Genomic DNA, 26,541 nt, shown 5'->3' with positions numbered 1-26,541 from the left:
CTGCCATAAAGCTGGCGGCGTGACGGTACCAGCTGGTGCATGTGGTGCTTCCTTCCCCTTAGCGTCCCGGTGCGTGCCTCGGGTGAGCCCTCGTACGGGACAGTGCTGGCCGATCCGCGTTACAGCGCCGGTTGCACCACCTGCGTGCCTGTGGTACAACAGGTCACAGGAACGGGGAACGGGCCCAGGCATCGCACTAAGAGTTTTTCTGGCGTGTTTCTTAATGCCCAGCAAAAGGTAAGCGAAATGGATCCCTCGCGGGAAGGGCAGGACTAGCCCAGGCATCTCTGGCAGGGCCTAGTTAGGATGTGGCGCGCTCGCAGCAACAAGGGCCTGTATGTATAGAAACATGCCATACAATCATCAAATCACTGCCAGGGTCAGTCTTAATGAAGGTTTCAATATTTTAATAAGAACAGTTCATACGAGTAACTCACTTCCGTACATTCATGGAGTACAAAAGTTTCCCTGGCTACAGGTACTAATGCTCAGGCTTTAAATATATCTACAAACTCCTGACACTGGTCATGGGGAATACTGAGCTTCGACAGGAACCGCCTGCTTGAATAAATATTTCAAATATAACCTCTTGGAAATGTTATCTTTTAAAAAAATTCCCTTTCTATAGATTAAGTTATGATTCCATGGTAACGCATCAGACATCCCTTTAAGGTCCAAAAATAGCTCTGTGCCACAGTCTAGGTATCGTTATTGCTTTGCCAACCCCTAAGCCTTGGAACGGGCCTCAGCAAGGCCTGATTGTGCTTACCTTTACACTGCTGCAGTCGTTCCGTGTTTCTCACAGCTTCAGCTGAGAGAGCTTCTGTGGAAATACTACACTAACAGCAAAATGAAGAGAAACGGGAAAATGACTCTGAAAAGCTCCATTTTTAAATGGTGGCGCTAGGATGTGATCCCCAGTTTTGAAGCATTAGCCATACAAGCAAGCTGCAATTAGATTAGGATGAATTAAGATAAAGCGCAATTCTTGCAGAGACTGGGGCTGCTGCAGCAGGCTGTGTGACCTTGCAGTCACCCAAGTCACAGCTGGGACCCTCCATCCCAGTGCTGGCTTTGCCACATTCCCTTATTTAAAACAAAGGCGCAGTGCCAGGGTTTTCTATTACAATTGAGCAGCCGATGCTAATGGGGAAAAGCCTCATACCCTTGCCCCGCCCCGCTGGGGACAGTGAAACCCACAGCAGCCTAGAACTGCTGTTCAGAGCCCAACCCCGTCTTACTCACAAGGTCTGCGCCACCTGGGAGACAAAGGCCTGAACCCCTTGAATAGTCCGCCACGTTTTTCACTTGGTTGCATCTTTCTATGCCATTAGTCAAACGCACCCGGCCTGTCTCCTGTGTGTAGCTGGGTTTACCACTGGAGACTCTTGCGCTGGTGGAATTCCCCGTAGCAAGTCCGCAGCAAAACAGTAAGAGGTTTTTTCCCCACCAGAGCAGTGGGTAATTTAGAAGCAGGTCTGCAGTTCTGAGCAGCAGCAGTGTTTGAGCCACGGTGGAGAAAAGTGCGCTGCTGACCTATCTGAACCAGCAGAAAACGGCTCGGGTACAAGAGGAGAACGCCGTAAGCTGTCTTCCTACACCAGCCTTCCCAGCATCACTGAGGTACTACCTCTCACAGACATTTTTACCAAAGATGTTTTAGTCTTAATTGCCACGTTATATGTAAGCTGGAGCCGTTAGAACATGGAGACTGAATGCAAGTGTCAAACTGCGCCAGGTTTCAGGGAAATGTAACCACCACCCGCCCCTACAGATGCAGCACTTGGATCCCACCTGCCCCTTCTGCTACTAGAGAATCGAGACTCCAGGTCTTTCCGAAGCTTGCTCCCACTCATATTCCCAAGGAGTGAGCTGGCTCACTGCTTGGATCTTTGGCAAAAGCAGAGAGAAACCAACACTTCCTGAAAAGCCACTTAGTACAAATTAAATTTTACGTATCAATTCCCGCTAAGGGAAAACGCAATTAATTCCGCTAAGCTACTAGGCTGAGAAACACAACATAATTTCTCTTGATTGTACGCGTGTCATCAAATCAACTGGAAATCACATTCACACCTTCTTTATAACCTACCCAAATACAGGTACTTCCTTTCAGTACAGGCCAGCTAGAGCAAAGGAGCTGAGCTACACAATAAAAAAATAAAAAAAGTTTATTTGTCGGAAATAAACTTACTGGGACCTCTGCCTCCTCTTCCACTGCCCTGCTGTGGTGCTACTCTGCCCTGCCTTCAGGAGATGGAGCTGTATGTGTTGGAGGCAGGTAATGAATTTTCAGAGGAAATTCTGGAAATCCAGTGCCTGCTTCCTTGTAGCTTCCCCTAGTTCCCTCAGTAGGCTACCGGCAAAGTCAAAGGACTATACAAAGGGTGCAGCTTAAACTGGATTTGTAAATACCAAATTATTCCATATTCACCAGAGCATGAAGCTGTGGCTGCATAGCATCTGTCTGTGTCTGCAGCACTGTCAGCTCACTTAGAGTGGTGGCTATAAGGGCCTCCTGTGGCCCTGGAGTCCCGTCTGACTTACAGTCTGTTCCCGTGGTAGAACTGCTGTCGTGCAGTGCAGTCACGCTCCCCGCAACGGCAGTCAAGTTTTGATAGTGGCTGTTCTCGGAGAAAGACAGCAGCTTCTCGGGTATTTTAGGTGACACATCATATTCTTCATCGGGAAGCTCTGTTTTGTGACCTTCATCATTCTTAGATGCTCCTTCGACAATGACAAGGAAGGACTTCCAGGGTGTGTTTTTATCATGTATCTGGGAAAAAAAAAATAAAAAGAACCAGATGACAGTCTAGGAGGCAAAAGCTCAATGCTGGTCAAAAAGATCTCCACGTTGTCATCCCACATAACTATCCCAGAACTAGGTTGGTATACATCCATGCACTAATCTGTGTCCCTGGTGAGCTTCCCCTTTTCACACAGCATCTACCTGGTCCAGCAGAGAGCCTGGCCCAGAAAGCGAATCCTGTCACCTGCCAGTGGCACGGGGAACGTGCTCAGAGGTCACAGAACAAATCTGTGCCTCTGAACAGTCCTCAGGCGTGACCTACATGGGCTGTGCCACAATGGATTAAGCACAGCTTCACTGTGGCCTCAGGACTGCACACAAACCATGTGAGTATCTCAACACCAAACGCCACGCCAGAGAGCAGGACGCGCTAAACCCAGCAAAAACCACACAGGAACTGCCCTCCAGGCCCGAGAGGTGCTGACGGGTCAGTACGTGGCCGCAGAGGAAGGTTCTCGTAAGTGGGCTGGCAGGCTCTTACCGAAGTGTGCCGCCGGAGGGTGGACTTGTCGGTGAAAGTTCGCCCGCAGGCATTGCACATGAACGGCTTCTCCCCAGTGTGTATGCGATGGTGACGCTGCAGCGCATTCAGCTGCGTGAACTGCTTACCGCACTGGTCACAGCAGTAGGGTCGCTCACCTGAAAGCAGAGCGCAGCGTTAGAGTGGTGATGTTGGGGTATTACGAGCTCTGCTCACTGGGGAACCCCCGTACTTTGTGCAATGGTAATACACACACAAGCATCTTCAGGAAAAAACCACGATGTTTTCAGAATTCTCACAGTCAGGTAACGGACGCATCTGAAATAAGCAGATACTTGACAGAGTAAGGGCTAGACCCACAGCCTGCATAAATCTGTACAGCCACTGAAGCCTCCACGTATTTTCCACCAGCAACTGAAGTCTTGCCCAGAATGCAAGTTTTCCTATTTACAAGGTACATTCTGTAAGCATGAACACCAGAGCTGCCCATAACACATCATACTGCTGTATTCTCTGTGTTATCAAACACTTTTTGAAACAACCACCTTTACTCCTTCCTTGGTTAGGGTAAGAAAAGATACCAGAAAACTTGCTGACAGATGCAAGTGGCATCACAGAAAAAGAGATGATATTCCAGAACAGGAAAAACCCGCCAACATCAGCGCTGCCATGCCAGTGTCCCCTGGTCCCCCTCAGTAATGCCACACTAGACACGGAGAGGCATGGAAGGCACGGCAACAGAACAGGGATTTCATTAACACCGAGAACAGTGGCAAGGACACTTCCTAGGGGGTGGCACGGGATAAGCAAGCATATTTATTATGTGATGAAAGCAAGACCATCATTTGCAACCTACAGTATTGCTGAATAACAGGGACTAGAGCAGGTAAGAAAAACTTAAGAACAGACACTGAAGAGTAGATCCAAGGAGGAGAGAATGCAAACATGAGAAGTGGGCAAGAACGCAATCAGCACTCCGCAGCGCTTTGCTCAGAGCCAAACCAGACATAGTCCTTTGGTCACTAATAATCCTGGCGGCATTCTTAACAATGCACTTCCAGCTCTTGGAAGTGTTTCAGAGAACTGCTGTAACTTGGTGAGAAGCGCAGGGGGCACCAGAAGCAGATGAAAAGAACGTGACGCACCAAGAATCAAAATACACGCACAGGGTAGGAATTAAAGTACTGGGAAATCCTAGTTGAGACACTCCCTGTCCAAATCATGCAAGCGTGAGAGCTACGTCTTTAAATCGTGGTGGTTTGTTTCAAACAAAAAGAGCTCCTCCTACCTGTGTGAACTTTTATATGTTGGTACAGCGAGTTCCTCTGTGCAAACGTTCTGAAGCAAACTTCACATTTGAATGGTTTGGATCCCGTATGGATTCTGTTATGGTGTTTCAGGTACTCCTTAGAGGCAAAGCTCTTCCCGCACGTTTCGCACATGAAAGGCCTTTCCCCTGCAGCGAGGGTGAAAAGGAGAATTACACCCATGTAGTGTTTCAGAACACTATTAAACATCACATGCAAAACCCAAACGCCATTAGACACACAACGAAGCACATGCCAGCCTCACAAAAGGATCTGTGTGGGCCACAGCAGCGATCTCTGCGTATGGCACAGAGCTTGCCTCCCAGAAACCTGCACAAAACCCTCCACAGCGTGAGGGCAACCGCACCCATCCCACAGCACGCCGACAGCGCTGCGCAGTGCACGAGCAGCCCAGGGAGATCTGCAGCTAGCTAGCAGCTTCTTGCCGCCTTGGGAGCATTCTGGCTTACTTTCATCATAACCATGAGGCTGCATGCCTCTGGTGCAAGGCCTCCACCTGCCAGCAGCACATTTTAGTTACACGCATCTTGCTGAGTGTGCCTGGAATTCTGTTTCATTGTCATTTGAAGGTTTTCTGCTGCCCACATTTAGTTACGAGTTACTGGCAGAAGGCAGACCTTTCTAAGGCAGGTCAGTTGAAAGATGCCGCTGTACCACACACAACTCGCAGGAGGTACAAAGGGTCGATTCAAAACACCAATTTATACTACAAAGGATACCTGGGAGAAGGACACGTGCTTTCAAAAAGATTTCTTTGCAGATCAGGATAAGCCAAGACAGCTGTTTTTTATTCCTTGGCTAACTGTTCCAGATTCATAGAGAAATCATTTTTCTCTTAAGAATTCAACTGCACCTTTTATTGATGACAGATCTGTGGACACTGAAGGCTATTCAAAGCAGCCCCAGTCCATGCCTCAGATGGCGGAGCCCAGCCAGATGGGAACGCCGCCTTTTCTCTTTAATCAGCTCCTTTTACTCTCTCTGCTGTCTGCCTATCCAGCTATAGGAACCTTTCTCAGTAAAATCACGCCTAGGGATGAGAACATCTGATTTTATATAAAAAACGACAAGAAAAAAGCATTTTCTGAATGAAATTAAGGTCTGGTTTCACTGCAGGCCTCCTCCTACACGTAGTACATCACAAAAGCAAGCCTTACCTGTGTGACATCGTTTGTGATATATAAGCATGTGATTCTGCGTGAACCTGGCACCACATTCATCACAGACAAAAGGTTTTTCACCAGTATGGATTCTGAAATGAGAAGGCAACATTAAAGCACCAAGGTATACCTCCTTCCTCTGCAGCACAACGCAAGCTGTCTTTACTCTGTGGCTGTTCTCTGAAGAGTGACCGTATGCCTGCACAAGACTTTCCTGTCTTTTAAAAAATACCTTCAGCTGGGCCAAAATCTGCGTGGTGGTTTCTGCAGTGCTGCTTTCATCGCTCAATCATGTGTGTGCTGCATGATCAAGGCCAGATCCCAAAATTTCTTTAGGGTAAAACCAAATTTTTAAATTAAAAATTAAGTAACGTGTAGAAAACTTGTATCCAGATAGACTGAAATAAAAATGTAACGGTCTTCTGGGATCTGAAGGAAAGCAGCTATCTTTATATTGCTAACGCTATTAATAAAACCCTCCACACAGAACACGAGCGACGTGTCCCCTGGCATGCTGCTCTTGCCAGGCCAACACACAGAGTCACTGGCTACCCTGGAACAAGTGGCACCCAAGGAGCAGATTAAAGACGTCACTTTTACACAGTCAGTTTTCTTGCTGTCACCCCAAGCTGTGGCATCACCTCCTGAGGAAGGCTGTGTGTACAAGAAGGGCAGTTCACTATTTTGCTTAGATTTTTGCATGCATCAGGGCTCTTTTGAATAGCGCTGCAGGAATGCAGCCAGCACAAGTCAGTTTTCACGGTGATATACATCAACAGGAAGAGCACAGATGTAAAAATACACACAAAAAAGATGAGAAATTCCCACCACAGACTGTCATGATACACGAATTAGAACAGCACTGAATTTCCAGCATTCAACAAGCTTACTATGTAGTCATAGTGGTACACAGTGGAGGAGGAACTCCCCTTCTGCCAAAAAATAATTTTTAAGCAGTACAAAGCAGTTCCTTGCGGTTAGGAAAGGACACATGCTGAAAGAGAGATTCCATACCCCTGCATCAGCAATAACACCACAGCAGTGCTCCCCTTCTGGACGTGGTTTGTACCACTGGGAGTAAACCCACTGACTTCAAAAGGGGCGGTGAAAGAAAGCAAAAGCTAACGAACCCTTCGACCTCGCAGGGAATGCCACCAGGGAACACACTGACACTACTGTGTTCCTTTCGTGGATCAGAGTAGTAGTACTTAGGGATATTTCTTCTATACCTCCCTCTCCATGCTTACTCCCTGGCTCTAATCTCAACTTTGGTTGCAGACGACCCCTGTGGCAGACTGATCAAAGCAGGCTAAAGCCCGTAACAGCTATAATGTTTGCCTTGATAAAAATGTCTCTCCCCTGACCTTTCAAGACCATGCATTTGCACCTCCACCTTTGGGTCTCACTGCAATATAAGCACTACAACTGATTTCACTAGCTCCGCGTGGGTTTCCTCAGTGCTTCACTCACCTCCAGACGGTGACGTGTCAGCCTCTTTCTAGGCACATTATCGGTTGTTTTCTAAGCTTAGGACCCAAATTGGGCACTCTTCAATGTAATGCATGACCAAATATTTTTAGAATATTTTCATGCTTATTGCATAACATTATTCTATTGACTAAAGAGGCATCAAATTAGCAGAAATAATTCTAGCCCTAATCCTACAAATAATTCCGCACGGGGGTTGCTTTTCTCATGTGAAACGTCCCACTGACTCTTAATACTCTACTCCCATGGGAAAAGTTAACCGTGCCCTTTGGCAGCAGCAGGCCTCGACCCACGCACCCCTATTTCGGCTTAAAGAAAATGACAGCAACTCACTTAACCCAAAAAGCAGGGAAGAAAAAAAAAGAAAAGAGATCTGAAAAAAGGAAATACGGACACTTTCCAGTCAGTCACGTTTTACATCCCCACTTCACTTGAAGGCCCAAGGTGTGTTCCAGGGGATTCTGCTTCTCCCCCCAGAATCTAACAAGGCCAGTTAAGTCTGTTCATACCTCATGTGTGTTTTAAGTGCAGAAGGCTGAGAAAATTTAGCCTCACACTCTGTGCACCCATAAGGCTTGTCGCCTGTATGCGTCCTTTCATGGAGCCTCAAGGCAGTTTTGGAGCTCAACCCCTTTCCACACTGTTGGCACTGATGACGCTCCCCACCACCCTCATGAACCTGGAGAATGTGCCTCTTGACGTCCTTCTTCCTCTTGAACTTCTTACCGCAGAGCTCACAAGGGAAGTGGCGCTCACTGCTGTGGACATGGCGCTGATGGCTTTTTAGGTTGCACCGGTTGGCAAAGGTCTGACTGCAGGTTTCACACCGATAAATGATTTCAGCTGCAATGCCGTGGCTGTGCTTTATGTGCTTGAGAAAACTTTTCTCATAGAGGAATTCCTTCTCGCATGTGCTGCACTTGAAGTTACTGCCTCGTTTCTTTTTATCCTCTTCAGATTTTTTCAGGTTTTCTTCCAATTCAAAGTTGCCATCGCATTCTTCGCTTTCAGGTTTGATGCTGTTCTCCGCTTGCTCCTCCTCTCTCTCCATGTCACACATATCCTGATCTTGAGGATATTTGTTTTCTTCAACAGCAACCTCTGCATTCTTCTGCTGCTCTCTCAGCCGCCTTGTGTATTTCTTCTTTGGGATTTCCACAAATATTTTCCTCCCAGCTAGTCTCCCACTCGCCCTTCTGATTTTGGCATAAGGAGGCTTCATCATTTCCTTCTTTTTGTCTGTTTTCTCTTTTGATTTGGTAACTGGCATCTCAGGAGATGCTGCGTTGCTGGGCCTGTCTACTGGCGAATCTGGAGGATCCAGAGGACAGTCTGCCTGGTCTGCTTCTGCCACAGCAGCTCCTTTGGACTCGAGCAAAATGCTTGGCTGGGCCGTGCTCTCTTCCTCGGAGTTCTGTGATTCTGAGAAGTTTTGCAACTCCAACAGCACTGACTCAAGCATCTGCTTCTTCAACTGAAAGCAGGTTTCTGAGAGGTCCAAACACTTCAGCTTTTCGGCTATTTCCAGCATACGCTGCACTCTGTCTTCTTCCACTTCTACCTTAGCAGTATACACAAACTCAAGAAACGAAGCAAAATCGGCAACCTGGACCTCGTTCAGGAACACGTTGGTCCTTGGGCCATCCATGCCCTTCTCATTAAGGAACACCTCCTTGAAAAATTTGCTTGTTGCTGCCAATACGGCCTTGTGAGCAACAAACTCTGCCCTGACGCCTTGATATTCCACGCTGACTGTCACATCGCAGAGGTGGCCCAGGAGACGCAGCTGATGCATTTCATTCAGCAGGTTGATAGGGGAGGACTTGGATTCCAATAAAACTGCATTACTTTCCATCTTTCTTCTCTCTGCAAAAAGCTGTTAACAACACTGCATGTTAGTTATTTGCATGGAAGCTAACAAAACTCAAAGGTTTCAACGGCCAAAAGTCATGTCCAGACTTCTGAGAGTGCTTCACTTCAGATTTAAGCACTTCAGGTAATTGAGCTCAGGAGACCAGACTTTTACAGAAGCTTTGCGAAAAGTCTGGCTAGAAGCGCAGATTTCAGAAAGCGTCACCATGAGCAGTCATATCTAAACCCATACCACCAGTCATCCACAGGGATTTCTCTGAAGTTCATTTAAGTTTAAATCTCAACTGTAATTTTTCCTAGAACACCACAGACTATTAGAACCTGCAACAGGGATGAAGCAACCAGAGAAAGATCAAAAGAAATGTTCTTATTAAGGCATGTGGAATCAAGAAATTATTCTCCCTCTTAATCAGGCAGTAAGAGAAAGGTAAGATTAAGTAAAAGTTAACTGCAATCCTAAATAAACACTTCTTTAAACAGGCTTTTGAGATAAGACTTTTAAACAAGACTCGGATAAAATTCCAAATGCTTAACCGACCAAAGCAAAGGAGACCATGTAATCATATTTGCAAATTGTAAACCTAAGAAATCATTAAAAAATCCCCAAAGTGTTTTCTTTTCTAAAATATTCATCACTCAAAATGGATTTACACCCTTTAAATTTTGTAAGGCTGCAAATGGGCATTCAAGGGCTTCACAATTTCCACTACCCTTTACCTTCAGGTTATGTCCTATTTCCTAGTAATGTTTTAAGCTGCTCCAAAATTCTCAAAAGAACTGAGGTGTGGTGGGTTTTTTTTAAAAGGTTTGATCCCAGAAGAAACAATATTTCTATGAACTCTGAAGACACTCTGAGCAATACCCCCCGTGCAATCTATCTCGCTTTCCTGTGTTCCTAACTACTATGTATGCATGCATTTTGAATCTGAAAAATTTCTTTCTGCTTCCTGAAAGTTAACTAAGGTTTCTTTCTTCATGCTCAGGTACAGTAGACTTGCAGTCTTTTATACACAAAACACCAGAAATCTTGCTCAGGAAGGTAAATTAAAAAAAAAAAAAAACAAACAAAAAACGTGTACAAATGGAACAAAATTTGTATTAATATAACAGTAAGGAAACCATATTAAACAGGAAAGAGACACAAGAATAATATTCATCGCATCAGAAGGAGGCTCCTTCTCTTCCAATAGAGCTATAAACTCAAATTTTTAGTCTACACTCATTCCAACAAACCAAAAGTTAGACTAGCATCCCAATACAATTTCCTGTTAAAACCATCTTGATAAAATATTTTCAAGAAAACCGTAAAATGAAGAGCTATAATCTCCACCAATCTGTGCAGTTTGGCAGCAGCTGTGTAAAACGAGTGCTTTGTGAACTTAATACTACGCAAGGCAAAAAGCCCCAGGGAGCCTTTGCCCCAAGGTGTTTACAAGTAAGGTAGGCAGGACGTGAGGGAAGTAGAATCATTTCCCCAACCTCATGCAACAAGCAAGTGGGAGAACAGCAAACAGAATCCACTGTGGGCACCCAAACCCCTTCCTTAGGTTCTATGGAAAAAGATTATTCTCAGAACGAAACTTTCCCATTTCCTAGCTTTTGAATCTTCAGCTCAGTCAGCTTACTATTAAGATTTAAATAGTTCTATTAACATTATTCTAACAAATACCTAAACCCCACTGTTACTTTTACTACACCTAAACCAAAAGACCTAGAAAGGGGATAAAGAATCGCCTGTGCCAGCTCAGAGCTCAACAGGCATCTCAAAACATTGTCCACTTTTACAAGCAAACCCCAATGCTGCACTTCAGTTTTGATAGAAATTTTATATGAATGAGAATGACATGATTTGACTCCTGACTGAAAGGCTGACTCAAAGAAGCATAAAAGATCATGTTTAAACTTTGCTTCCCTTTCTCCACACTCTGCGATTTTTTTCTCAGTTATACGACACATTGGCACCCCAAGTATGCAAGGATGAATTAAGCAAAGACTCTCTGAATGCTTTATCTGAAATAATCAATATCAAAACATAACTTTTCCTCCTCAATAACAATTATTTTTGAACGACTCATCCTGTCATTTCACAACTATCCATCTATTTTCCATTTGATCGCACGGCAAAACTGTGGTCATGTGTAGACAACAGCAATCCCCAGCAGGAAACAAGAACCCAAACCACAAACTTCTCCCACTGGGGTGAATGAGCTCATAAATACTCAACGAGCCGTTCGTTTCAGGAGCTGACCACAGGCGCATGTGTTAACAGACACATTGTGCCAATTCCTTTTTTCTTAGGGCTGCAAAGCAGAAACCTCCTGTTCTTCCCTCCATAGTATTTGCAGAATCAAAAGCCACTATGAAAACACATCGCTTGCTCTCTTTGCTAGCCTCCCGCTGGTTTTGAGTTTGTTCAGAGGAGCATTAATCCAACATGTACAGTAAGATACGTTGCGCCATGAAGGCCTTTCATTGTGAAGGCTTACCACTCCTCTGGCAAGTATACTGAGCTGCTGAGCACTGGGCTGGCAAAGCATCTTCAAGAGAAGTAAGCCATGTTCACCTCAAAAAAGACAGAGCCCGAAGATCTGCAGACTGAGCCTGCTCACTAGGACTAGCCTGTCAGAACCTAGATGCAAATAAAAGCAACTCTTGCATAAGGTCAGTCATTCATCACGCACATGAACGCGTCCCCTCCCAGTGGCAAACCTAGCTGGAGAGATAAAAAGAGGTAAAAAGAGCCAGCCAGATTTCACAGATTGTGGACCCGCAAGCTTGTCTGTTCTCCTGCACCAGCAATTCCACAGGGTCTATTAAGAGGCATTACTGCTAGCACCACCCCGCCCCATTCCGGATTGCTCCCACCACCGAAGCTGCAATAACGGTGCCACAGCAACGGGCACCGCCTGCAGGGCGCAGGCAGAAGCCCTGTGAAGCAGAGGCCGGCGCGCTGCAGCAGACACCCCGCACGCCGCCTAGGTGCCAGGCCTGCGCACCCCAAGAGCCGCCAGCCTCTGTGAGCGCAGGGGCAACTCGGAGCCGCACACCGACCCCAGCCCAGGCCGGGGGGCCCTGCATGGCAGGACGGGGCGCCGCTGTGTGCCCCCCCCCCCCCCAGCTCACACGACAAGGCCCGCCAGCCCCTCTCCTCTGCGGGCTGGTTCCTCGGCCGCCCCGCCTGCCCCGGCGGCCCGAGGGCGGCCGCACGCGTCCGCGGCCAGCAGAGCGGGCAGGAGTCCCCGAGGTAACGGGGAGCGGGTGCCCCGCCGGCCGCTCGCCCCCAGCGCAGGCAACGAGGCTACTGAGGGCGATCCCGCCGCCCCGGCTCCCTCCCCACGGCGGCGGCGGGGCGGGGAGCTGCTCCCGGCGCAGGGGAGGGCGGGCGGCCGCGAGGGGGAGGCTGTCGGGCACGGGCCGGGGCAGGCAGCCCGCCCCGCCGCCGGCCGCACTCACCGGCAGCCCCGCCGGCCCCGCAGGCGGAGCGGGCCGCGCCGCTCCTCAGCTCACGGCTCCGGGCGGCGGCCGGAAGCTGCGCGCCCCGGCCCTGACAACGGCCCCGGCGGGGCGCGGCCGTGACGCGCGGGAAGTGGCGTCAGTGCTGCGACCCCCGTTGCTCGGCAGCGCGGCCCGGCGGGGCCCGGGCCGGGAGCCCACGTTCCTGGGTGTTGCTCAGCGCATCACCGGGTCTCTGCGGTCCGATCTGTGCGAACGAATCAGCTACGGGATGGAGGGCCGCTTACGTCATGAGCGCATCTTTATTTAAAGCCCCAGGCCAGGACCGGCCAGCGCCCTGCCCCAGGCCGGCAGCCGCGCAGAGGTACCCCACGGTGTGCTCGGGCACTACAAACCAGAAACCCGGTACGGATCTAAACTCTACCTGGCATAAACACTGCGAAGTGGAACTACAGCTCCCTTCTCTGCCTGCAGTGCCCGTAACTCCGGCTCACCTGCACAAAGCCACCGCTGCACTGCAGAGGGTGACGAGGCAGCCGCAATTAACACTTGAGACAATTTAGCCTGGTACGACCTGGAGAGACCGCACGGTCTTCTGGCGGTAATTGACTCTACAAGTAAAGAAGGGAGCGATCGGTGTCTTCTGAGTTACTAACGCCAGATGGCACATGTTCTACTTTTTTACGAATAATGCTTTCAGGTTTATAAAGTTTACCTTGGTCAACCGACCAAATTTCTGGCACAGAGTCTTCACCCATACAGGCTTCTGAGAACGTTTCTATTTTGGACCAGTTATGGTCCTTTTTGGTCGTCAGATCTATTAAGAAACTCCTCCAGTGAGCATTCCGGTCGTGAATCTAGAGGAGGGGAGAAAAAAAGTGGAAAACAATTACATCTGATTTTTTCCTAACAGTAACTTTAATAACTGAAGATTTAAACCAGTACAAAATCAAATAGTACTGGGGTTAACTCTGTGATACTGGGCTCAAACGCAAAAGCTGAACAAGTCTGTTTTGCCAACTATGAGCTGATTTCCTGGCTCTGCTGCTGCAGAGTGCTTCGAGAAGTGGCTAGAATTTTAGCACACAGACATATATTAACTTAAAGACTTGTAACTGGAAAAAAACCTTTACATTCTGTCTTAGCGGTCACTTCAAGGACCCAAAGGTCTCTGAGAACATGTTTCTGCTGGAAACATGTAAAATCATGTTGATCTGCAACATGAAGGTGTGATCAACCAGCATGTTGTGGCCTCTGTGGAAGAGGTTTAAGAGACTGCAGTAATATAAAATGCAGGACCCATTCCTTTTTTAAGAAAAGGATTCAATCAGTAATAAGCATTTTAAATAACCAGTCCTTTGTCACACATTTTTATAAAATCAGATTTTCCTTTTGAAGACAATTGAAGTACCTGGGAGATGACTGGTTTGACAGCCAGTAGTGGGAGCTGCTGTGCTGTCGGAGAAAAAACTGCATGCTTCAGAAATACAAGCTGTGCACAGATGGCAGATCAATCCCCCAACCCTACTATTCATCACCAATGTGAACCCTCATTAAGGCAAGAAACTTTTCTCAGTAGTTAAATGTCACCACCGTGGTCTGCCTGCCACAAAGACACGCAAGGGGCAGCATACCGACACGTGTCTGCGCAAGGTGGACATGTCTGTGAAGGTTCTCTCGCAAGCTCTGCACTTGTATGGCTTTTCCCCGGTGTGAATACGCTGGTGCCGCCGCAGAGCGCCCTGCTGGGTGAACGTTTTCCCACACTGTTCGCAGAAATACGGACGGGTCTCTAAAAACAACAAGAAAAACCTAGGAAGCACAGAGTGAGAAGGCGGGTTCTTTTGGACCTGATCTCAGCAGACAAAAAGCGTAAAGGATTTTTAAAAGATCCAATATTGATAAAGCAGCGTACATGGGAGATAGATGCTTGAGGCCCCGGGTTTTAAGGTTATGTGATAGAGCAAATGCTTCTTGGCTGCAATGGAAAGCCTGAGAACAGCGCTCTGATCTTGCAAGGGGAATAGCAGCAACTACAGCCGCTCTCTGCTGTGACGTCCTTCAGCAGCACAGAACAGGCCTCAGTCTTCTGGGCAAGCACCATCCAGTATGACACAAGATGGTATCGTGCCCTGTGTAACGAGCTGTGAGCCCTGCTTCTCCCTATCACCTAATTTAAGCACCTTTTAAAAGTGGTGGTGGAATAAAACACCTCCATCCAAACTTGAAAAGTACTTCAGACCCAAGCTTGCAGTGCCAGTTATTTTCCCAGCCCCGAACAGTTTGTTTCATTACCTGCATGGACGTTACTGTGCTGGGCTAGCGAGGCTCTCAGTCCAAATGTCTTCCCACAGACCTCGCACTTGAAGGGCTTCGCACCCATGTGGCACCGTTTATGGCATTTTAAGTATTCATTGGTGGCAAAATGTTTTCCGCACACATCACATTTAAAAAGGCGCTCTCCTGAGTAAAGAGAAAAGACAGCCTGAATTCTTTCAGCAGAATTTTGTACTTCAGAGTTGGTTTTCAAATATCTTTCTATCCCTAGTAGTTCTTTCCTGGTACTTGAAGTCTCTTCTGTAAGTTACAAAAAAAATAAAAAAATAAAAATATCCCAACTAGCAATCTGTAGCAGTATAAAGGGTGGTGATAGGAGAAAGCAGGTGGAAGGAACAGAAGTGCTTAATGCCTACCTGTGTGTGTCCTTTTGTGGCCAGTGAGTTTGCCTTTATCAGCAAAACAGGCCCCGCAGTCCTCACAAATATATGGCTTTTCCCCAGTATGGGACCTAAATGAAGCAAAACACAAATGACTACTAATAAAATTAACTCTTGTAGTGCATTCTTAAAATACTGTATTTGAAATTACATTCTACACACTACAGGCAGCATGCTTCATTTTTTAAATGAAGTGGAAAAAAGGACATTCTGCTTGCTCAGGAAATGGAATGTTCACAAGTATCGGTGCTACACTAAAGACTAAAATTCCCACGTAAGGTTTACCTCTTCCTCACTCTCGGGCACTATACAATCCAGCTTTTTTCCACAAGTTACAGCTCATGGGATCAGCATCAGAAGGCAGAAAGCAGGGAAGATGACAAGCTGCTGTTGTGCTAGAGACTGAAAGTGCATCCAGATCATCCCCAGCACAATGCCAGCAGCAGACCTCCTGGGACATCGCGGGCCAAGTTATTGCTTCTGCAATCCTTGAGCCCCACATCCTCTGCCCTGCAAACTTTTAACTGGCAAGATATTCCTATTTTTAAGACAAGAGACACTAAGGAAAGGCAGGCAGGCAGTGTTTCTGAACATGTGCTGGACACCTGATTTTAAACTAGCTCAAATCAGAGAAAGCCTGAGCCTCATGTTTGGTCTTCACACTATGCTGACTTCCCTTATTCCAACCCAAACAGTATGATGTGCAAAACCATGCATAATTTTGAGTTGTCAGGCAAAATGCTGCAAATATGAGACAGCCAGTTACCCAACATAAACCCCATGAGTCACCGTTTTGTTGCAGTCACACTGCATCTCACACGCAGTGCAGCTCTGCTGTGTTTCAGCTGACAGATTATCTTGACGATTCAGATGTTTTGCTGGTCCTGAATCAGTATACCTCAATTTTTTTTTTTAAATCACTGTAAGAACACTTGGGAGACAGAGGACAGCCACTGTCCCTATTGTATGGGTCCACAGTCTTTAGTAACAGGATTTCTCTCACCTAGTTTAGCCCTCCAACAGTTAACCTCCTCTTATAAGCCATCTGCTAGGCTCTCTGTTTGGAGAAAGATGGGAAATTCCATGGCATGATTCACCCTCTCCTGGGAGAGGACACATTTAATATCGATGCCACCAGAGAGCAATTCATCCAGTCTAGCTCCACTGACTACAGAGGGAGCCCAAATAAGTCCAGGTTTTGTATTGCATACCAGAAATTAAATCCCACACTAAATGACTCGCTCAGAGTGATAAAGAGCGAGTAGGGCTCCACATCTGGGGCTCTGAGGTCCCTGAGTAATTCTCCAGCCTATGCTACTTTTCATCAGTGAAGGCCATCATCTTATGATCATCTCAAATGATTGGCTTTTGCTTACAAATCTGGACAGGGCATCTGTTTCAAAATCCCTACCAAACCTGATGCAATGACCAGATGCCAACAAAGCCTTTACGTAAAAGAATTAATCATAGACACTACAGTACAAATTGTATCCCAGTGCTCCTGTTACAAGGACATGCAAGAATGACTCAAAACTGGGAAGTTAGAAGAGGACAATGAAGTGCTGAAGTACACTGGGCATGCAGGGCGTGGTAACGGGAACAGCAGTGCTGTAGGCTGACCTGGTATGGATCTTAAGTTGTGATGGCTGAGCAAATTTTGAATGACAAATGCCACATTCGTAAGGTTTTTCTCCTGTATGTGTCCGCATATGAAACACTAGGGCTGTTCGGGAGCTGAGGATCTTCCCGCAGACAGAGCAGAGAGGGCGTTTGACTCTGCCTTCATGCTTCCGCATATAATGTGTCCTTACATCTCTCTTTCTTTTAAAAGTAGCATTGCAAAGGGTGCAGGCAAACTGCCTTTCTTCCGTGTGGACACATGCTCGATGCTCCTTCCAGCTGTTGTAACTAGCAAACGACTTGCTGCAGATGTCACACTGATAGACTTTGCCAGGCAAGCACTGATGGACATCTCTGCAGTGATCCACATACTTTTTCCGGGAAAGAAACTGCTCATTACACTTATCACATCTTATTACATAGGTGGATTTCTTATTCACCCTGCTTTTATTTACCTTCTTTAATTTAAACTCCTCATCTGATTCATGTTCTTCACCATCCTTCTCATTAGGGCATTCATCATCCTCATCATCCTCCTCAGTACAGACCTCCTCATTATCTCTACTGTCTTCAATTTCTGAATAGCCTGCTTCGTAATCTACCTCCTCCTCGCCCTTCACACTCATTTCACCTTCATTCCCTTCTTCACTCACTTTTTCAGTTCTTGCTGCAGCTTCTTTACGTTTCCGCTTCTGTTCTTCTTGCCCATCGCCACAGTCTGCTTCGGTAACAGATGAACGCCCAGGTTCTTCCTCACAACTTTTGGCCTCTTTGTGCCTCACACGCTTTCGTTGTTCAGCCTCTGATGTCCCATCCCACGTGTCTCTGCCAGGATCTTTGTCACAGCTCGTTGCGTTTGGTCTATGGGCGGGCGGAACGACCATCCAATAAACAGGCATGAGTTTCCTCTCTTGCCCAGACCCATGGATTTTTCTGTCAAAATAAAACAAACAACAGAGCACAAATTCAGAGAGTTTAATTGTTCCAATTCAGACATGTTTGCCTTAGAGGAAGAGTTGCTTCCTTTTAATTGTTCTTCAAAACATTTAAGAAATTAACAGCATGTTTGGAGAGCTGAACAACAGGGAAATTTTGTGTAGAGTTGGACTGGATAATTGAAGAAAATATCTTAGTTCATCAAGGATGGAGCCTCTCAAGTATACATATTTGTTGTCTGACTACTAACATAGGACAGACTGTAAATTTTCCTCCAAGGCCATGATGGAAAGGATAAGAAATTATGGACTCAAACCAAGGGAAATATAGATTAAATGCCTGTATGGAAAAATAAAACATATCCCCTTGTAAGCCATCAACTTCAGCAGTTAATCCACTTACCACTGCTCAGTGCATGCAACAAGCTATGTCACTGCAATTGCAACACAACTGGAACGTTTTTTCCGCTACTGGACTGAACTACAAACAAATTTTGACATTTTTTTAAAGGGACGATGAGATCCAGCGAAAAACCACCTATCTCCTGCAACACAGAGGCAGGGTATGGTGACGTTTGACACGTACAGTAGCTTTTGCAGCTCTGAAAACTATCGTGCAATTTCAACATCTTGTTTTCAGTCAGGCAACACTTCATAAGCCCATCTGGAAGCTCACACTACCCAGCAGAACAGCATGCAGGATACTTGGCCCATGAAAACCATACTAAAAAGCTCCATACTGCCCTGATGTTTCTGAAATGGGCAGTTTCTTGTGCATTTTAAACAGATGCCAGTTCTTTTGAGGGTCCTATTAAGAAACCCAAACCTGAGGCTTCCGAAATCACCTAAGAGATCCAGTTGCACAAGTCCCCTTTGAGTCAACAGGAAACATTTGCCCACATTCCCGCTCTGGGAGACCTCAACCCACTAATCCGGACTACGAGCTTGATGAGGTCAACAGAAACAATCTGTGCCGATTTCAACACACTCCTGATCAGATCCAAGGAATTCTGAAACTAAAGCAAAGAGGACTTCAGGAATGCTTTTAGCCTGGCACCCAGAGAGAAAACACATTTCCCTGCATGCACACAGACACACACACAGAGAATGCTGTACCTTACGTGAGTATTGTAAGCAGACCTCTGAGCAAAGCTGGCAGAGCAGCGTTCACATTTGTAAGGTTTCTCCCCCGTGTGCGTTCGTATGTGAACCGTCAGGCCACACTTGGAACCGATGACCTTGTCGCAGTACGGGCAGGCCTGGGGATCCTGCTTCTTCTCATGCACCCTGCGGATATGGTCTTTTATGTCCTTCTGACGCTTAAAACTCTTGTCACAAAACACACAGGAGAAGCCCTGCTCATCGCTATGAACGGTGAGGCGGTGCTGCCGGAGGTTCTGGTGAGTGGAGAAGAGCTGCTCACACATATTGCAGCTGTACTTGACAGCCAGATGAATGTCATGCTTGAGCTCCATGTGCGACTGGTACTGCTTGGTAACACGGAATGATTCATTGCACTTCTCGCACGCAATCTGTGGCAAGACTTTTTCCATGTGCCGCGGTGTCTTCCTGCGTTCCGTTTTACTAGAAAATTTGGAAGTTAAACTGTTTTCATCTTCCCACTGCTCAGGCAGAGTGTTCCTAACTGCTATGCGGGCTTCCTTTGACTCAGTCTGACTTAGGAGAGGATGACTATTCTCATTTTCCAGACTAACGATATCCATGCCAAGTCTGTTTCTGGTATCTGCCTTGTTACATTTTGGTAGCTTTGCTGCCCTGGATTTTGGGCCTGGAAAAGCAGTGTCCTCTTGCTCCAGGCTTGCTGGTTGCCCTTCAATGAGGTCATAGCCAGCCAGCAACTTTTTATGTTTTTGCCTATCCCAAAGTTTTCTCTGCATGGGTATTGCCGCAACTTGGGAAGAGTTACTCAGTTTGCAGTTCTCCTCTTGCTGGATATGAGTCCACTGTGGCTGACCTTTCAGATGGAGGCTCAAATCTAAACCCTTCCTGCCCTCTGCTTTCACTTCTTCACAAATGTCAAGCAAATCCTTGCATTCAAGTCTTTCAGCTATTTCTTTCATCCGTTGCAGTTTTTCTGCCTCAATCTCCACTTCTGCAGTGTAAACAAACTCCAGGAAGGAGGTGAACTCTTCCGTGTAAATATCTTGCAGAGTCACTGTGCAGTTCTTCGTGTCCAACATCTCATCATGGAGGAAAAGCCCCTTGAAATAGTTGCTGGAAGCTGCCAAGACAGCTTTGTGAACCAGAAACTCCTCCTGAATTCCCAAATGTTGTGTGTGAACAGTCACATCACAGAGGTGACCGAACTGGTACAGAGAATGCAGTGCCCTCAAGAGGTTAGGAGCAGCAACCTTGGATTTCATTAGAATCTTCCTCTTCTCCATCCTGCCAGAAAAACAGACAAATGTTTGAATGCCAGCTCTCCCTTTTCAATGAGCTACTGTTTTACTTGTGTATTACATTAATCACTTAAGAAAAAGCTCAGCAGAGATCCACGTCCTCATTCCTCATTTACGAGACATAGTAAAGACCTTAAGGTTATTTCTATCAATGCAACCACCATCTGCAAACATGCTTGGTTTATTACAGTCACAGATTTAGATTTACACTCTAGGATAACTCCTCAGAGTGAATATTCTGTAGCACAGATGGTTACAGTAACAAAATAAGGGTAACAGCATTGGCCCAGTTAAATAATAAAACATTCTTCATACAAGCACTTTTCAACAGTAGAGGTCACAACCATTTATGAGCATCTTTCCCCACCCCTCTTGCACAGAGGGGGAACTGAAGTATATAGCAAGTCACTTTTGATTGTTTCCAGGCTGGTGTTGAAACAGGGCCTGTGTTTTCACAGTTGCATCAGGCTCCACACACTGTGCCAGGCAGCCCCTTGTGCCAAAGCAGGGGCATAAATCTTTGGATTTGGTTTGATTTTGTTTCTGGGGTCGTCGTCCCCCCCCGTAAACAATCAGACCTAAGGGTTAATAACGATAGTTAGCAAGCTTCTATTGTATTTGGCCACTTAAATAATATACAGGCACAAACTACTTATCTAGAAAAAGCTACTAGTTTTTTGAGGAGGCAATAGTATTTTATTTGAAAAATATCTCAAAACTGCTCCTTCTCAATCCACAAACATAGGGGCCAGAAGTTTTTTGGCATTTTCAGAAAGAACAATTTGCATTTCCCCACCACCTCTAGAGACGGACACTAGCTATCCTCACAGTGAATCTTACACCTAAGAACTCTGTGGCTTTCCTGTGTCAGCCCGCATATGACACCTACTCCACTGGAACAAGAAGTCTCATTTACCCTTGCACATAAAGGACCACAAAGATGCTGTCAACCTTCCCAAGAGGCCTTAAGATGCTCTGATCTGATCCTCTAAGCTGATACTCCTGATCCAGCAGAGTTTTTAAATGTCTGTTATTTAGCACATGCTTACAGCAGCTTTGTAACCAAGGGAAGAACATTAGGCCAAAATAAACAGAAGAATCAGCTTGTTATTGCTTAAAGGCTCTGTTTAAGCTTGGCTTGCTGTGCTTCCCTCTCACAGTAATAATGGTTGGCAGAAAATTACACCAAGCTCTGCTTTCACTTCTCATCTAAATTGTGTTTGATGTTACATTAAATACATTCCTTGCAGATATAAACTGTCTGATTAAGACGACAAATGTGCCTTCAACATAAAGTACCAGGAAGTCAAATACAATACATAGCCTAGACTGAATAGGTCTGAATAGCAAGCTTAAGAGATAGCTTTGAGAATACTCTTCCTGTTACAAGCTACTGCAGCAGAGCACCGTAGAGGACAATCATCTTCTAATCTGCAAGGCATAAATCACTCAATGCTTGGAACATCCCAAATAATTTTTAAAAACCGCATTTAAAGGTTTAAACGAATTTTCTAATGACCCCATTAAGTGCTGCTGGAGCACGTACAGCTACATTCTTAGGAAACGGACAAGATTCCTACCAGATAAAAAGGTCTGTATATTTGAGTTATGCAGAACCTCAAATACTTGTACTTAGTCTGGGCTTTGATCCCGAGTATTCGATGAGCTGCTGTGAGAAGTCCCACCCCAATCAATGGGACTGCTGGGGATCTCAGCCTTCTCACCTAACTGGTGCAGAACCTCCTCACTCCTGGACTCCTCACTAGTGGCAAATTCAAAGATGCTTACTCAGAAAAAACAAAAATATTACTATAGGAAAAATATTGAGGGAAATTAACTAAAAGAAAAAGACAAAGCCTCTGCTGAAACATCGCACAGAAGCTAGAAAGTGGGGGATGTGCAAAACAGCACTGTCTAAATTCTATCAGAAAAGGACCACTTGCACCCAGACTCCTACAAATCATCATCATCATCACCATCTCTGCCTTATGAATTCTGGCCAGTGAGCATCTTTGAAGTGCTCCCGACTCAAGATTTGCCAACTATTCCCTACCAACGATCACCAGCTACATGGAGACGTAACCCTAACAGCTCCTGCAGCAGACTTGCAGGCTGTAGGTAGAAGCACAGATCAGGGTTTAATACCTATATTCAGACCACAAATTCACAAAAGCTTCCACTTAATCTGTCCCCTGGCTTGCCCTTCTTAATGTTTTCCAACAGGATATCCTCCTTAACTTCTGTGCAGAACTGACCCCAGGGTTGCTCACCGATCAGTAGCGCTTAAAGAAATCAATGAGCAGAGCACGTGCTAATTTCCTCCAGCTCCTTTTTCAGATTGCCATCTGTGATAAATTCTCAATACATGCTCCCATGTGAGCTCTGCTAACACTAATATCTGATACTAAGCCAAATGGAGAGGCATGTTCCAACATCATCTCTTTAATTCAGCTGGTTCTAGATTAAACCAGCCCAGAAATGGTTTGCTGAAAAAGTCTTTCCACTGAAAAATGCCACAGATTCATCAATTCTCACTTTGTTTTTTCTTCAGAAAAAATGAGACTACTTTTCGTTACCATTTGAAGAGGAAGATCAAAACTGGAAATTGATCTAGTTTTCTGAAATGGTGTTGAATATAGTTTGTTTTCATATGTTTTTACAGTTTCAGGAGGTTGAGAGTTGAACACAATGTTTTGGGGTATAAAACAGTATATAAGATTATACACCTCCCCCCCCCCAAAAAAAAAAAAAAAAAAGTTCAAGTAATGAAAGTTTTCTGAGTATTTTGCTTACATTTTGGGGGTAAGGAAGAAGCTTATTACCCCCAAAGGATTAGGAAAACTATTTCCTTACTCTTTACACTTCATTACCACTTAATGACAAGAGAGATTCTTGAGGAATTCCCATGCACAGCAATGGGAATAAGGATGACAAACGTTGCAGTAAATCAGTTACTGAATCAAAGAGTAGGACATGTTTTGTTCTAATTGGAGGTTAATGTTGGCTTGAATTAACCACCAGTAAACAAATAGGAAAAATAGTGGTAACATTATTGATAGCATAAGGTTTAACTGTGTCCCTCCATTTATGAAGACAAGACAGTGTAGTCTTCATAATCCAGATTTTCACTCCCAACTGCGTCTGTAAACTAATCATTCCGAGCTGCACCCCGAGTGTTTCACTTTCCAGCACTCTTGACAGCCCAAATCTCAAAATGATTGGCACTTTCTCTCCTGCTCCACCTCAAACGCATGCCCCTAACCCAGCAGAACAAGCTCCCAACCGGTGACACAGGACAGTCACAAAGGTGGAAAAAGTGCAATGCAGCAGGAGGAGTCCACAACCCCTCTGCTATTATCTCACCCCCTCAGAAACCCTCTCAGAGCGGCTGCTGGGAGGCAGCAGGGTTCACAGCCCACTGATCACTGCGGGTCATCCTGAACCCGCTACTGCTTCTGAAACCAGGAAGCAAAGCGCAGCTGGTTTGAGGTTAACAGCTCCAATAAACAATCATTCTGCTGTACCTTGAGGCTATTTCTGAAAGCAGCAAGTTGCTGCCCTCTGAGGCATCGACTTCAATGGGAAGATTTAAATGAAAGTAACATTTTTTTCCACATATTGCATTTTGCCTGTTTGTAACTTTGTTCAGCTCTTTGACCAGTAATAAGGAAATAAATACTTTTAAAAAATTGCATGTATGTAAGATTTACAGAAAACATAATTAATTTAACAGAACCACTGCAAAAACCAAAACGTATTTCAATTCAATTACAGTTCCCGATAAGGCCACTAGAATAAGTACAACTGTTTTAAAAACTAAAGCTTAATGGTGGTTTCCAAGCTCTAAGAAGGGATTTATATGTGCTGCGTGAAGATGTTTCTAGGAAGGATGTTTCTGAAACATCTTTGCTTCTTGGACTTTCACTGTTCATACCTACTTTACAACTTCGATAGGCCAGAGCCTTATCTGGTATGATACAGTGTAGCCCTTTTGAAGTGAAGACAGCGAAGGTACACTGATACATAGACCCAATTATCTAGGGGAGAAAACCCCCACAAAAAATTGAACCGCACACTTCTCAAAAATTCTGTTATTTCAGATAAATATCTCCTGCTTTTTGCAAAGTATATATTTAACCTTTGGTTGGTTGATTCTTCCCAAGCCTCTTCAATTAGATCTTAAGTTTCTCTTCAGAGAAGTGAGGAGGAAATTCTTCCTTAACTTACTTTCCCGGGAAGGCTTCCTTTAAACTCTCAAAAGCTGCATGTACATGTACAACAAAGGGTTCTGACAAGGACCAAAATGAGAATCCTTGAAGTATCAATCGTGTTAGGTGAATAAATAAGTAAATAAATATAAAGTCCTAATATGCTCTTACTTAATCATCTTTATCCTTTGCACAAATGGCCCAAGTATCTTTTTGAGGTGTTGATATGGTGTAAGAGCATATAATTGCTCCTCTTGATGCCTGGGCTATCACTTGGTAAAATAAGAACAACACAGGTAGATCGTAACAGTGGCGCGGCGCAACACCCTGGATCCTGACTGATAAAACGAACTGCTCAAGAGATCAGGTTAAACAACCAGAACTGCAGTACAACAGGCAGAATATTTAAGAGCACACAAACCTCCCTATGTAAAGGGCAATGACTCATTGTCACAGATGTGTAAGACCTAACTTCAGTCCTTAAATAAGCCATACCTGTGGTATTTTTTCTGATTTTTGCTTTTTTTCCCTGTAAAATCAGGTAACATTTACCTGTCTTAAGGTGGATTGTGATGGTAAAAATATATTAATAACAGTGAGATAAAAGGCTAACATAGGCGAAAAAGAACATTACAGGGACGTAACTGCTAGAGTTACTCAACTGAATCAATCATCTGAAAAATCGAGCTTATTCAGATAAATTCCCACAAGACGCAGATATGTAAAGTTAGGTTTGTCAGGAGACTGAGCAAACAGTAACTGCACCACCACCACCCCGCTACAGTTTCTGGCCTGCTTGTGCACTGCTGGGCAAGCTGAGGGACTGCCATCCAGAGCATCCCAATTCATCCTCCAGCACACCGCTGGACAAATTCCTCCAACAATCATTTAAAGTTGTTGGGGTCTTTTTTTAAAATGTACAGAACTCTGACTTCTGCCTTCCTAAACCCCAGGTACATTACCTGTGAGCCCCAACAGGGCTTGCCCCTCGCGTGAGGAGCTCACGGCTGGGCACGCTCGCAGGGGCACAGCGCTAACGCTTGCACCTCGCTCAATGGTGCCACGCCGCGTCACTCCTCGCACCATGGGCCACATGCAGGTGCGACCTTCTTCTGGCTTTTACCGTTTACTTTGCACGGCCAACAGATTCCTAGGCACGTCGCCGGCCCACAGCGCACAGGTACCCCCGAGCCCCGCAGGGGAACCGGACACGGCGGACATCTCCCCTGTGCTTCAGACCAGCGCAGGTCTCCTCAGGGCCTGCCGAGCCGCGGGGCAGGCCGAGGCCTCGCCGCCGCCATGCCTGCGCCTCAGGCGTCGAGGCCCGGCCTGCACCCCAAGGGCCACGGCCACCCTCCCGCCGGGCAGGGCGGTGGCAGCAGCAGCCAGGCCCCCTCCCCCGCCTCCCGGCGGCGCTTCCCCGCCGCTCCCTCAGGGCCGCCTCCCGGCCTTACCCTGCCAGGCGGGCCGCCCCGCTCCCGCCGCGCTCCGGCCCCGGGCGCAACCACCGCTCCCCCACCTGCGGAATGGTACAGCCCGAGGAAAGGGACGCCGCTGCCCGAAAGGAACATGGCCGCCACAGCGTCACCACGGCAGCCGCCTGTCTTTTGCGGCCATCTTGAGTGAGGGAGGCGGTGGGCCACGAGCGGGCAGCCATCTTGGGCGCGGGCACCGGCGGCGTTCCCGCGCTGCGTGAGGAGAGGCGCAGCTGGGCTCGGCCCGCGGGCGAAGCCCTCACAGCTCCTCAGAATTGCAAGCGGGGGTCAGTTTTACCCCGTTAGTGGGAGTGCCTGCCGCTACACTTGCAATTACCTCCTCTCCAGAATCCGCAGTAACTCCCGCGTTGGTCACCTCAGGGTGCCAGGCCTCGCTCTTGCCTACACACATAAAGCAGCCCCTAGCTGTATTATTGGGAGGTGCCGTGCCCCAGGTAGAAGAAAATCTCAGATCTTTCTGCGAGTGTTTTGGGGTTTTTTTTGTTGCTGTGAGAAGACAAACCAGCTTCGCTCCAGGCTCACAGCAGATCAGCTTTCAGGGCCCCAGACCTCAA

The 26,541-nt window shown here is 46.3% G+C and overlaps 2 protein-coding genes across 4 annotated transcripts; both read right to left on the bottom strand.

The window, feature by feature from the left end:
* Window positions 1-390: 390 nt before the first annotated feature.
* On the bottom strand, window positions 391-13,439 carry GZF1 (GDNF inducible zinc finger protein 1). Of its 2 annotated transcripts, none has more exons than XM_005445634.4 (6): window positions 13,307-13,439; window positions 7,776-9,142; window positions 5,776-5,870; window positions 4,579-4,746; window positions 3,291-3,448; window positions 391-2,776 (listed from the first exon to the last, which is right to left on the bottom strand). In XM_005445634.4, the coding sequence occupies exons 2-6, from the start codon at window positions 9,119-9,121 to the stop codon at window positions 2,420-2,422; spliced, it is 2,124 nt and encodes a 707-aa protein (XP_005445691.1). In that variant the 5' UTR covers window positions 9,122-9,142; window positions 13,307-13,439; the 3' UTR covers window positions 391-2,419. The 2 variants fall into 2 exon arrangements, with proteins under 2 accessions (XP_005445691.1, XP_055581644.1); XM_055725669.1 differs by lacking the exon at window positions 13,307-13,439 and adding an exon at window positions 12,592-12,743.
* On the bottom strand, window positions 12,875-26,024 carry LOC102052737 (GDNF-inducible zinc finger protein 1-like). Of its 2 annotated transcripts, none has more exons than XM_055725668.1 (7): window positions 25,946-26,024; window positions 18,980-20,269; window positions 16,929-17,861; window positions 15,285-15,379; window positions 14,887-15,054; window positions 14,226-14,383; window positions 12,875-13,448 (listed from the first exon to the last, which is right to left on the bottom strand). In XM_055725668.1, exons 2-7 carry the CDS (start codon window positions 20,266-20,268, stop codon window positions 13,203-13,205), a joined length of 2,889 nt encoding a protein of 962 aa, XP_055581643.1. In that variant the 5' UTR covers window position 20,269; window positions 25,946-26,024; the 3' UTR covers window positions 12,875-13,202. The 2 variants fall into 2 exon arrangements, with proteins under 2 accessions (XP_055581643.1, XP_027670285.1); XM_027814484.2 differs by lacking the exon at window positions 25,946-26,024 and adding an exon at window positions 25,454-25,876.
* Window positions 26,025-26,541: the final 517 nt, after the last annotated feature.

Source organism: Falco cherrug, chromosome 13 (genome assembly GCF_023634085.1).
Source record: "Falco cherrug isolate bFalChe1 chromosome 13, bFalChe1.pri, whole genome shotgun sequence".
Classification (NCBI taxonomy): domain Eukaryota; kingdom Metazoa; phylum Chordata; class Aves; order Falconiformes; family Falconidae; genus Falco; species Falco cherrug.
The sequence above is the reverse complement of the archived record's forward strand: the minus strand, read 5'-3'. Positions and strand labels throughout refer to the sequence as shown.